Source organism: Perca flavescens, chromosome 16, assembly GCF_004354835.1.
Source record: "Perca flavescens isolate YP-PL-M2 chromosome 16, PFLA_1.0, whole genome shotgun sequence".
NCBI lineage: Eukaryota > Metazoa > Chordata > Actinopteri > Perciformes > Percidae > Perca > Perca flavescens.
The window spans coordinates 24,420,112-24,432,978 of record NC_041346.1 but is presented as its reverse complement, the minus strand read 5'-3'; the positions used below and the strand labels follow the sequence as shown (position 1 = coordinate 24,432,978).

The 12,867-nt window shown below is 41.6% G+C and overlaps 1 protein-coding gene across 2 annotated transcripts in view; it reads left to right on the top strand.

The window, feature by feature from the left end:
- Window positions 1-12,867, top strand: part of col5a1 (procollagen, type V, alpha 1) — an 82,554-nt gene that overhangs the window by 27,003 nt on the left and 42,684 nt on the right. For both annotated transcript variants that reach the window (XM_028601455.1, XM_028601453.1), the window contains exons 5-6: window positions 10,675-10,806; window positions 12,514-12,621. In XM_028601455.1, coding sequence (XP_028457256.1) covers window positions 10,675-10,806; window positions 12,514-12,621 — 240 coding nt within the window. The remainder of the gene's footprint in view (window positions 1-10,674; window positions 10,807-12,513; window positions 12,622-12,867) is intronic.

Genomic DNA, 12,867 nt, shown 5'->3' with positions numbered 1-12,867 from the left:
TTTAAAGTTTTGCCTCATTGTGGCTACCAAGCAGTTAAAACCTACCAGTCAAACTGTTATATTTCTGTTTGTGGTTTCATGTTTGAACTGTTTCCCTGAATTGGCTGCACCCTTTTTGATTACAGAGGTTTTTAACAAGCGGTGACAGGTTTTCATTATTAGAATGAGGGCTTTACTTCTTCCTTTCTACTCTTTTTATCTTTGGAAAAGCTTTGTGTCTGGAGATGAAAGATGGATGTTAATCTGACTAGTGAAAGGAAGCCTTTTTTGGGTTTATAAACTAGATAGAGATACCGGATGTGCATCATAATATGAAATACCTTTTTTTTTTTTACCTACTGTGGAGAATCAGAGTTTGTTTCGATAGTGCCTTAAACAGGCTTTTGTGTGGATATCTGTGGCTCTTAAACATGACCCCTGTGAGGGACACACACACACAAACACAAAAAGGCACACAGGGAGGCACAAGGCACAAGGAATAGTGTTGTCTTTGTCCCGTCAGAGTTGCGCTTGTTTAAAGGGGGATTAGTCTGTGAGGCTGAGGCCCTCAATAATAATTAGTAACAGAAGCTGACTGATGTGACTTATGCTGAGCCAGCTGACCTTTGACCTCACTGCTACTCAGCGAGAACAGACAAAAAAAAGAAAAAATGAAATATGACATCACTCCCCCCCCCCCTCACAATCCCTAAAGTTGCCAAGCCATAGGGGAGATAGATATATGATGGGATATAAAACCAAAACTTAATTTCTTTCCCTCTGTCAAAACCATTAATCACAGCCTTGCAACCAAAGCTATATTTCAAGAACGACAATACGTACAGCACTGTACTGTATATGTAAGCATTTATTTCCATAGCAGTGTGAGATGTGGTTCATGAGTGAAGCAGGGAAGTACAACACTGTTTTATATTACAGGGATTATGTTCACATTCACACAACAGTGAACTTGTTGACTCAAACTATTTAATGAGGCATACATACAGATGTTTTTGGTGTGTGTTTGTGTGTATGTGTTATAGCTATTATTTAGCCTAAGCCCTAATGGCCACTAGTAAATTCCTCCAGTTGGCAACAGGATGACTGCATTTATCCGGTACAGTTGTAATTCTGCTGTAATTTTTAATATTGCCCGTAGCATACTCGTCATGAGATTGGGGTGATACAGGAACAATTTAAATCTTCGCCAGCAATCAAAGCTGCGGTAACAGTCCAATGGTTACCGTGGGAACAGACAGATATTTTGTGTGAGATGTTTAAAGCCCTCCTGCTGTGTGTCTGCCCGTTGGGAGACAGGACAGGCTCCAGTGTGTGCAGAAAACGGAAAATATGCCACATAGTTTCCAAATTATGCTCAGGCTGCGCTCCCTTCCTCCTCTTACTCCCTTCTCCCCTCTGTAGTTTAGTCTGATCCTGTGTTGACTTTTGCCAGTCAGTTACCACCAAGAGTGGTGAGCATAAAAAAAACCAACAAAGAAACGTATGCGATTTCACCTGGAAGCCAATTAATTCAGCTGACTTTAAAAGTCTACGATTTCCAGTCAACCTCTTTAGAAAAACAGCATGTAAAAGGGGAAATAATAAGACAGAGCAAAAACACCTTTTGAACTGTCAATTTGAGAGAGCTGTTTTTGACAGCATTGATTTGATTTCTCAAAAGTTTTTCTTTGGAGTCACAATATATTCCCTTGCATCATAAGGATGACTGCTAAGAAAGAATTTCCCCGAAAAAGAAGACATAATAAATAAATATTATTTGCATACAGACTTGAGGAGGGACAGGTAATCTGATTTTTTAAAACCTTTGAGTTAAAGTGAACAGTGTGTTTTTTTTTCCTCTTCCCTTTCTTTACATACAGCAGTCAGGCGGCAAGTACTACTTACTCTATGCTGAGGTGGTTTGTGGTTTGGTTTCTAACATGGTTATTGCGGTCACAGAGACAGCGTCTACCCTCTATAAGTACCATAATGTTATTTTTTTTCCCTTAGTAGCTTGCATAAGAGTACTGTAGCGTGTGCCAGTAAAGACTATGAAGGTAATTAAGGTGATGATTATATCAGAAGACAGGTATTTTACCTGCTAATCAATGCTCATCTGTTGCAAATGAAATAGTAATTACTCCCTTGTAATGACTGTAATGCACATGTTCAAATCTGTCATTAAGAACCATTATCTTAAGTAAAGTCCGGCTAATGACTTTTTTGTGATGTTGTTTGTCTTCGTGACTGTAGGGTTATGGCTGTTGAAAGCATGTGTGTATTCCCAGTGTGTTTTAATCTCTGTTGTTCAGAATTTAGGACCTTGCATGACATAGTCCATCCGCAGAATGTGTCCCTTGATTTCCGTGTTCACGGTTCACAGTTGTTTTTTTTCTGTTAGCGTGCCAAGAAAAACCAGAGATAATTTAATGCCGATCCCTGGGTTCTAAGTAGCATTCAGTGAAATAAATGGCTGTGGTTGGTTCGAGGGAACACAAGCGGGACAGATGGACCGCTTGGCCTCACTCAGAGGGGTCCACAAGGGACTTGAGTGAATCGAAGTAGCCGAGGCGGAGCTGTGCAAACACAAAAGTTGTTGTCTGGCCTCCATTGTTGCAGTCTGGGCAGAGCGAAAGCATCTGAGTCCAGTATGAATGTGGGCGATCATATAGTGTAGTTTTTGTCACAGAGAGACATCAATTTGGCATATTAGGGAGTTGGAGCAGAGTAGATCAGAAGAACAAGATGTTCGAAAATTGAGAGTGTGGAGGAGTAGGTTCGGGTAGTGGAGCCAAAACCTTTGGGCCATTCTCTGGAAAGAATGAGGAGCTCTCTCCGCTCTCTCCCCGCTGATGTCAGTCTTGGAACAGCAACCCTACCACATGACATCATCCAGAGGTTTCCTTGGTATCCGCTGATAGGCTGTCCCAGGCTGATGGTCGGAACGAGGGGGAGGGTCGGGGGTGGACGGGCATGTGTGTGGGTGGGGGGTGACAAGTTGGGGAGGATAGGTAGGGAAGCGTGATGTGCTTCGGAAGAGGAGGATTGAGGTAAAGATATTGAAATAAAAGATTAGAGATGGAATGAGTGGGGGAGTTAAAGACAATATGATAAGAGTAAGGGGAGCAGCTCAAAGAGTTGGGAGGCCTTTAATAGGGCTGGGATGAAGCGAGTTGTGTGGCTCCCATGGTGCAACCAGAGCACGGAAAAAGTAGTAAAGACATGCAACACATGAGCTTGATGCTTGTTAAGAGCTTTAATATTGTAATGAGTTTTACACATCCTGTTTCCATCTTTGCCACAGGACTTTTCTTCTTCTTTTCCTGCACTTCACTCAGCACTCCTTATTTTATTTAGTTCACACGTTCCAGTCATCTAAGGTAAATATGTATTCACTTGTAGAGGCTCTCCTGATTTACATCTTGACTATTTGCAGAGAGGTTGACCCCACTTTCCATATTTACAGTAGATTTTCCAAATTCAGAATCTGTTTTAAGCCCTTTTTGGCCCAGTGTCTGAGGTAGTAGTAACATTGGTTTGACTGATGTTTCCAGGCCTTGACTGGTCTTCAGTTTTATTATTTGTCATTAGCTACACACTGCTCTAGTAAAGCTTCTGAATAAGTGGCTCCACAGTTCAACAATATTCACAAATGTACCTAGCCTCTTTGATTATCAGGTCTATCTTGGATGGGAAATGGATAGATAATGGCTTCTTTAACGGACCCCTATTAGAAGAGACCTGGAAATGTGATGCCCTGCTTGAGTCTTCTTGATTGGTCTGGTGCAGAAATATGAAGGGGGGCATACTATAGTTTAGCTTTTTTTTTTCACAAAGCACTAAAATCTGATCTCACGTGAACAGGTCTGAAAAGCGCTGTCTAATAAATTGAGTGTGAAATTGTTGCGAATGCATTGAGATTAAAACAATAAATGCCTATTCAGAGGTGTGGCCACAAGTTAGTCCTTGGCAGCTTTGAACCACCAATCATGATTGATTTACATACAGCAAACAGCAAGGTGCTGCGAATCCACCTCAGTTATCTTACACTCAGTTGCCAGTTTATTAGGTGTATAGGTCATTGATATAAATGGGATGGACAAAATAATACAAACACCCAGACAAAGTGATACAATGAACAGCACCACAAACTATAGCCTCCAAAATGATCATGAAGATGAATTAACACCTTTCTAAAACTGCTTTTACAACAACTGAACATTATAGTCTTCTTGAAGGTAGCATTTATTGCAGTACTGTTGTATTAGACTATATTAGGTTTAGCTAGGCTTACATAATTAACTGATTACTTAGTGTATTTTGCTGCAATGTTGAGTGCAAATGTGTATGTTTTTTGTCTGTCAAACTGCAAGTTTTCCCAAAGAAAATCAAGTCAGTGGGGGAAACTGGCAACTGCAATCTGTCCCAGCTGGATTTAGGCATACAGTAATCCAGATGTTGTGATCCAGATTATAATGAATTATTACAGATTAAAGTAGAGAATTTACCGCTGTTATAATGTTATGTTATATTATAATGAAACCATAATGTCACTTTTGAATGGTATATTGTGGCATAGTGTTGTAGTCAACTATGTACCTTAAAACACACAAAACGTATTATTAAATCCATATTTATTACATTTACATTACTGTAGTCCCTTTATCTGCATTATCTTGTCCAAGGTATAGGTCATGCTTCACTGTCAGAACACACTACCTCTATACATTTCAGGCTGAGGAATGGGACGTAGACTTCAGTAGCCCCGGGGAAGATGGAGTTTCCACCATGGATAATTAAGAGAATTTCCCTAACTCATGTCAGATGTTTGTCTTTCATCCCCGTATTCCCTCTGTTATTCCTTTACTGTGCCAGCAAGGCCTGAAGTGTGCCCTCAGCACTTTTTTTCATGTAGATTTCAGCTATTGGCCAAGCCAAACACTCAGAATCTACGTCTGTTAGATGAGGCGAGCTGCTTTGGTTTCCCCCACCCCAAATGAACAGGAAATGTGAATATGGCTTCCCATAGTGCTCAAAGACGTAGCATTAAAATCTTATACAGTAGGGAGTGTGATGGGGGCTGGGAAGCTGAGGATTGAAATGATGGTGAGGCCTAGATGCAATCCAAAAAAACAGAACAGTGGCAAAGAGGTGGGGGAATGGTTAAGGGGCTGTGCGGTAGATAAGTGGGGTGGCAGACAGGCCTGTTGCTCTTGGCAGCTGCTCTGAGCAATGGGATTGAGCTACTGTCTGGAGGGGAAAGTGTATGTGGTTGAAACTGTACTTGATGTCTGGTAAAAGCTGAATTCTGTAGATTTGTTTGAATGAAATTTCTCTTTGTGTGTGTATGTTTGCATGTATGTACTTACACAGCCATGTAGACAATGCATATCTAGTTTGTTTTATGTGTACATGTGCAATTTTTGTGTGTGTTGTCCATGCTGATTAATGGCCTCTGTGCGGCGGGCTGACCTCTGCAACGTGTTGTTTGGTTTTTGCGGTCAGGTTGGAGTTTGCCCAGGCCCTGGGACTGCCGAGTGTGCTGGTGTGGGCTGGCAGAGGGACCAAGGCCTGGCTCAGAGCTCAGGGGTGACTGTGTAATTAGGTTGTGAAAGTAGCTCGCCTTAAAATGCAGCCTGAGCGTGGACCTCCCAGAGTCTTATCCTGCTCCGTGGGGCCCTCCTACCCATTTTTTCCTTTGCTGACATATAATCCAGAAAAATGATGAGAAACTAGACTTGAGTTTTTCTCCTTTAAGCTGTTGTCTTTGCGTTGTGTGAGGCTTAAAAGTTAAACACAGCCATTATCAGGTGTTCCTTTGGGATATGAAGGTATAAGGAGCATTGGTTTGTGCTGCTTAATTTTATGCTATGCTGCTCTAAGCCAAGAAAGTGCAAGCCCCCTTAAACTGATCAGCAGGGGGTCGCCTGGCATCATCTCAGGACCATACTTGAAATAATCGAAATAAGTCTTTGTTGGACTCCCTTCACCTCATGCATAAAGTATATGTGTTTGTGTAAGAAAGAGAGGAAGAGAGCATATATGCATGAAGTTTGTTCTGTGACATTTAAGACGCTTGTGTAGCAATAATGTACCCCATTCATTAGCTGTCCATTTTGTCGTGACGATTTTTGAAACCGCAGCGATGTTGCTTTCCATGCCATGCTTCATACCAGATTCAGAAGCGGGGGAACACAATGAACTCGGTCCACCCTGGATGATTGTGGGTCAGGTTCAGATGGAGACAAATGTTTGGCTTCATGCTCACTAGAGCACTCTCCTGCCCCCACCTGGACACAACCAGAACACCCAGAGGGGCTTCATGTGTGTGGGCCAAACAGGGTGAGGTTCAGGAACGAAAGCCAAAAAAGTTGATGCGACATTTGTATAAATAAAAAAACAAAAAGAATAGATGAATCTCAACAATCGTAAGTGTTATTGATCAGCCTTTGTTCCACTTTCTGTAATCTAATCTCGTAAACTGCAGCCCTGTAATCACTTATGGATTTCATGTGCATGTTTTGTGTGTGCATGCAAGTGTCCTCAGAAGTTTCTTTAACACAAAGCATGTGAAGTGAGATCGACCGTCGCCCTCAGCCACAGGCAATGGCTTTTCCACCAGAGCATTGGCCAGGAGAGGAGTCATATTTCAGCTGAGTCCAGGGAGATGCTGACAGCATCAACCCTGTTATTGTCTGAAATTTCTGCCTTAAGCACCACTCTGATGTACCACATGATGCTCCAGGGTGAAAAATGTCACTGTCCCCTCTCAAAAATGAAAGCTGATTGCATGTCTTTTATGGTTCCCCCCCCCAGAGGTTTGGGTGTGATTGTATAATTCCATTTTTTCTCTGTCTGCTCTGTTTGGGTGTGGGATTGGTGGTTCTTGCATGTCTGTCTGTGCATGCGTTGCTGTATATTAATCATTTCACATATATTTTAGTCTGGTTTTGTGTCATGCATCAGCTTCCGCTGATGTGACTTGAAGTGAGGAATAAGCTATAATATTGTGTTCTTTTTAAGTGTTGGGTTAAACCAATTAGCGTTATCACATTCTGAATCCCTGAGTCTGCACATACAGTACTTGCAGTGCGGTCCCCTGTCATCAAAATATAGAGAAGTTGCCTCCATGTACAGGAATGGAGTAAATATCTCATTCTTTAATGGGCTTCTGTACTGAGTTGACTATTTAGCGCCAGAATACTAAATGGGAAATTTGGCATTAGCATACAGCTGGAGTACAGTATAGGAATATTTAGTGCTTTCCTACATCTGTAAAACATCAGCTTATATAACGTTTGGCACCAGAATCTGTAGAGCGACGTGTGGTGAAAAGAGCAGCTCTGGCTCAAAGAAAGGAAATCAGAACCAGCTTTAGTGGTTGTCACAGTGGATCAAGACTTTGACAATAGGTTCACTGTGAAGGTGTGCAGTTTCATAGGAGCAAATGCACCGTATGCCTTTTTTTATATTAACACAGGAATAAATTATGTGTTAAGATGGAGGGTGAAAAGAAAATAAGTAAGCATATTTTTGTGACGTAAGCCTGTCACATACAGACCATTTTACATATAGTTCATCATTGTTTATATCTGATCAAAATCAGATGTCACTTCCAAATAATTATACATAATTATTATATCTATTTATTTGTATACAACTGTGGCTAACAATTAAAGAGGTATTATGTTTTCTGTAGCACTGGGGGAGCTTTGTCAAGTCTGAGAAAATAACCCCTGATGATGTCACTGTGATGTCATCAGGGTCATCTGGGATTGGGCTTGGAGTCAATGAGTTCACAACAGGTTTGCGTTACAAACTGGTGTTAAGGTTGATAGACGTCTGCATTTACAAGGCACGGAGGGCCTCATGAAGATTTAATGAAGTTGCATTATGGGAATTGTAGGATCCAGTGTTTTGGAGCCTCACCTATCCTAAGGAATAGAAGTGATTTTGTTTTGACCATTCTTATGTCTTTCACCATTCTCCAGAATTAAGCTTAATGCAGTGTTACGTTGCTAGAATGTCCCTCTAAGTGAAAAATAGTTTGTTGATTTTTTTTTTTTTGCCGATCCATCTGCATTTGGTTTTGTGCAGTGCTCAGTGCCTGGCCTCCCTTTTTTGTCCAGAACTTTTAACACAGAATAAAACTTCAGACGGCTGGAACTGTTTGTGCTGAATAGTCCAACACGCATGAGCACAGCTCAGCTCAGGCCCCATTCCCTGTCCAGCTTCTTCTCATCCTTTCCCCCCTGTCATATGCCTTTGGCTACCGAGTTAGTACAATCAAAAGCAGCCATCAGCTTTTGCAGCCTCAATACGATCCTTATAACTAGGCATGCACACACCTCTTTCGGCGGCGACATGGTAGCTCAGTGGTCGAGTAGGCACTGCTGAGCAATGGGTTAAATCCCCCGTTATGGCTGGGCATTGCTGTGTGGAATTTGCATGTTTTCCCTGTGTTCACGTGGGTTTCCTCTCACCATAAAGACATGCAAGGCCATTGTCCTTGAGGTAGACACTGGCATTACAACTGGAGTCACTGCTCCTGATTAGTTACGAGTTTAATGCAGAGGAGATAAAGTCCTGTCACACATCATTAAACTCATTCTGCCATGATGCTCTCTCAGGAGATGATGATGCTGTGAGGATGTTCTCATTAATGCCTAGGTGTATGGTTAATTATCTCAACTTTTAACAATTAGGATCACACCACTTGTGGTCAGGATCTACCCTGACATTCATTTGGCTGCTCTGGGAGATGGAGAAAGAGGAGTGTGGAGGAAAAGAAAAAAGAAAGCAGAAAAATGGCATATTATGAATAGGAAAGCAGTTGCGATGCTCCAGACAGCAGGGTTGTTTTGTTGAACAGAGGGCTTATTCCTCATTGAATGTGACCTCATTTCAAACACTCTGAATTCCCATCACCCCCTTTCTGTGCAGCTGTTACACACAGTCCTGCCAGGATAAGGGAAAGACTGACTGTCAGACTGATACCAAGTATAGGCTCCTTACAGATCCCGACTTTAGACAAATGGTACGGAGGTAGCCATTTGAAAGTTTCCTGGGAGCTCCCAGTTCATAGCTAGGAGAGTAGTGTAATGGCTACTCCAATTTTTTTGTCTTGGGGAAAGTTTTGTTATTTGTTTTCCTGCATCCACCATTAGCCCCACTGATAGCACAAGCCAAGGCCGGAGCAGGAAACATCATCTCGTGGAGTGTTTTACAAGAGTTACTAAAGGATCCAGGAGAGAGGGAGTTCTGTGTGGAATGTTCGAGAAGTTGGACTGGTGCTCCTCAATGAACTGTCACTGGTTAGACCACAAATGCAATCCATTTATGTTTGTCAGAAAAGACAGCTATCTGAGGAGAATTTCAGCTGGAAAGACATGTTGAGAGGTTTCAGATTTTCAGCAATTGGACATAATCAAAAACACTTCATCTTCTGTGGCGGTCTGTTCCCATAGTTGCGTCACAACGTGATTCTCATACCCCCCCCCCAAAAAACCAAATTTGTTTCAGCTAGTTGGCATTGTATTTGCCTGATGTGGAATGACTTCACTGCATTTGGAAGTGTGATCAGGACAGAGTTTTTGGTGCCATATGCATTCTGTTCAGAAACATGTGGCAAACACACACACCCAACTCCCTATGTAGCCCGGGGATCCTTCTGAGCCTTTTCTCTTTTCCCTCTTGTTCTTTCTTGCTCTTTTTCTATCAATCTCTGTTTCATTCTCCATCTCTCTTTCTTTAAATATCTCACGTCTGCTACTTGAACTCAAGGTCTGCTCATGTTCTCAAAGTCACACATGCTAAGTTGATCTTACACAATCAGCTCAAAGGCAAAATCGCTCATTTCCTCAGATCTAGGGCAGGGCTAATGTATGCTCTTCAAAATCTATCATCTTGTGTGTTAGTGTGTGTGTGTGTGTGTGCGTGTGTGCGTGCGTGCGAGCTAGGGCTGCTCGATTATGGAAAACATCGCAATCACGATTAGCGCGATTACTCATTGACTTTTTTGAAAGATGTTGCAATTATTGAACTTCAAAAAAAACTGGGGAAAAGTTAAACAAATCAACAGTGAAAACACCTTGAATCGTGAAATTCCCCTTAATACTTTCCCCATTTGACCTTCTTTTTTTCATTCAGAACACAACACAAAATAAGAGTTTACTTGGAAAACGTAACGTGCAAAACAGTTGTTTGATTATTCGGTTTTTGTGATCATTAGGAGCTGAAATTGTAATCGCAATTACAATTTAGATTAATTGCACAGCCCTAATGTGAGCCCGTGTTTGTCTGTCCCCCCCCCCCCAGCTACATGAAGTCTCAGTTGTTCTCTTGTAACTCTGTTTGCTGTAAGCTTTTTGTCTCACACTCTGGTGCTCAGCTCTGATGCAAAACGACAATCTTGAACTCGGGACAAAGTTGTTCATCGTTTAGTCAGCCTTAGATTCCCCTGGCTTGACCTAGTTTCAGGACTGCCTGTTCTGCGTGTGATAATGCTGCTCGCAGATGTTCTCCCTCATCTTTATTTGTTTATGTGCTTTCATTTCCCCCCAAGGGTCACCGAGTGTGAGACTACCGTCTCTGTCGCTGTTTGCTTGCTTGGTTTTTTTTTGTTTTTTTTTTACATGGATGACTTGTAGCTATGTCCAGTGCATCTCATGACTTCCTGTTTCTTGTGGTTTCCAGGGAGACATCCAGCAGCTAATGATTGTAGCAGACCACCGTGCTGCCTATGACTACTGTGAGCACTACAGCCCCGACTGTGAAGTGCCAGTGCCCGACCAGCCTCAGAACCAGGACCCCAACACAGATGAATATGTGAGTAGCCAGACCTTTTATCATTTGAATATGTTTAGAGCGGCAAAGATTAATTGATTAGTTGTCATCTATTAAATGAATCGCCAACTATTTTTGATAAACGATTAATCGGTTTGAGGAATAAAAAAATAAATTAAAAATAAATTAAAATAAAGAGTAAAAATTCTCTGATTCCAGCTTCATAAATGTGAATATTTTCTAGTTTCTTCCCTCCTCTTTGACAGTAAACTGGATATCTTTGAGTTCTGGACAAAATAAGCCATTTGAGGACAAAATAGTGGGCTTTGGAAAATACTGATCGCCATTTTTCACCATTTCCTGACATTTTATAGAGCAACAACTTTTGGATTAATTGAAAAAAATGAATCGACTGTCAAGTCAAGTCAACTTTATTGTCAATTCTGCAATATGTGCCAGACATACAGAGCAATTAAAAATACATTTCTCTCCTAGTATAATATAAAAGATAAGTAATATATACAGATAAGATAAAAAAAAAGATAAGTAATACAATTAAAAAAGACTGTAGGGGTGACTTCTAGCTCACCCAGTAAGAGCGTTCGCCCCATGTTGGCCGAGTCCTGCAGCGGCGCAGGGTTCGAGTCCAACCTGCTGCCCTTTGCTGCGTCTCGTCCCCATCTCTCTTCCCCTTTCTGGTCTATCCACTTTCAAAAATAAAGGGAAAAGCCCAAAAAAATAATCTAAAAAAAAAGACTGTAATGTGTACAATACAGTAATACATTCTAAATAGTGCAAATGTAAGGCAAAACCAAACAGTATAAAAAACTAAAGACAAAACCTTTTGAAAATACTAAAGATATTGAAAAGGAAAACACCACGCTATCGGGACAGAGAGGGGCCGCTGCGTCCATATGCGCTGCCATCTTAAAGTCAAATGTCATATTAGCCCGAAATATGTTCCTTTTTACTTTGTACGTTGGAGCTCACTGTGCAGCTTAAAGGTAATTCTGGTGGAGTTTTGCATACAGGACATTGTAGAAACTAGCAAAAGAACCACCAAGTGTTCTCATAGCTGATCATACTCAAGGAAGTACATTTCCCTTAATCCATAATAAGTCTGTAATACTCAAATCAGATCTTGGTTGGATCCTGTGCTGAAAAGAGCCTCTTGGCTTATACAAGAGAACTGCACTCTGCCAGAGGAAAGTGCTGACTGGGAAGAACAGGGTTATCAGGCTATGCAGATAGTTAATAATGTTCAGGAATGGTGTGGTGCCTGCCTAAGCCTGCATCCCTGCACTGTGTTCTTTTCTGCACTGAATACCAAAACGCTGCATGCTGATTAAAGGTGTGTCAGAGAAGGGTTAAAAGAGGGACAGGAAGTCCTTTCTCTTGACCTTTTCCCTGCCCTGGGGCCCGTCAGTATGCCTGCAAGGTAGACAAAAACCTGACCTGTGTTTTCTCTAACGATGTGTGACAGATTCATTAAGAAAGCACTGGAAAAGCAATTTGTCATTCACTCGTAACAAGTTGCAACAGGGAGATGCGGCATGAGGTTTCCGCGAGTAGAAGGCATTCCTGTGTGCTTCTGATCGATGGCCAGTCTGTCGCGCATAAGTCAGCCAGACCCAGCAGCAGCAGAGCAGTAGATCATGTTTGGAAATCACGTTTTTAATAACTGATAGTTATTTTGTCTCGCTCAGTCAAATTCGCTCTCAGTGTTGGTGTCATGTTTCTCTCCTTTAGAACACGGAGGAGGACAGCTACTATTATGAATACCCCTACTATGAGGATGTGGATGGCAAGCCTTTGGATTCAACATCTGATACTGAGACTACCACAAACAAAGCCAAGGTACTGTAGTCCTCAAATATATGTTTTGCCACAAATGGACTTCATGTATTAGTCTCTCCAGTCTGTCCACCGGCTCCCTGTCAAATATAGAATTCAGTTTAATATTCTTACTCTCACATAGAGATCATTGCACATGTCGCCTAGGCCTGTCGCAATATGCAATAAATCACTTAATCACTTAATCGCATGATAACTAAAAATGAGCTCGAAATTGAAATTATCGCGGCCGGAAATTTTTTATATATT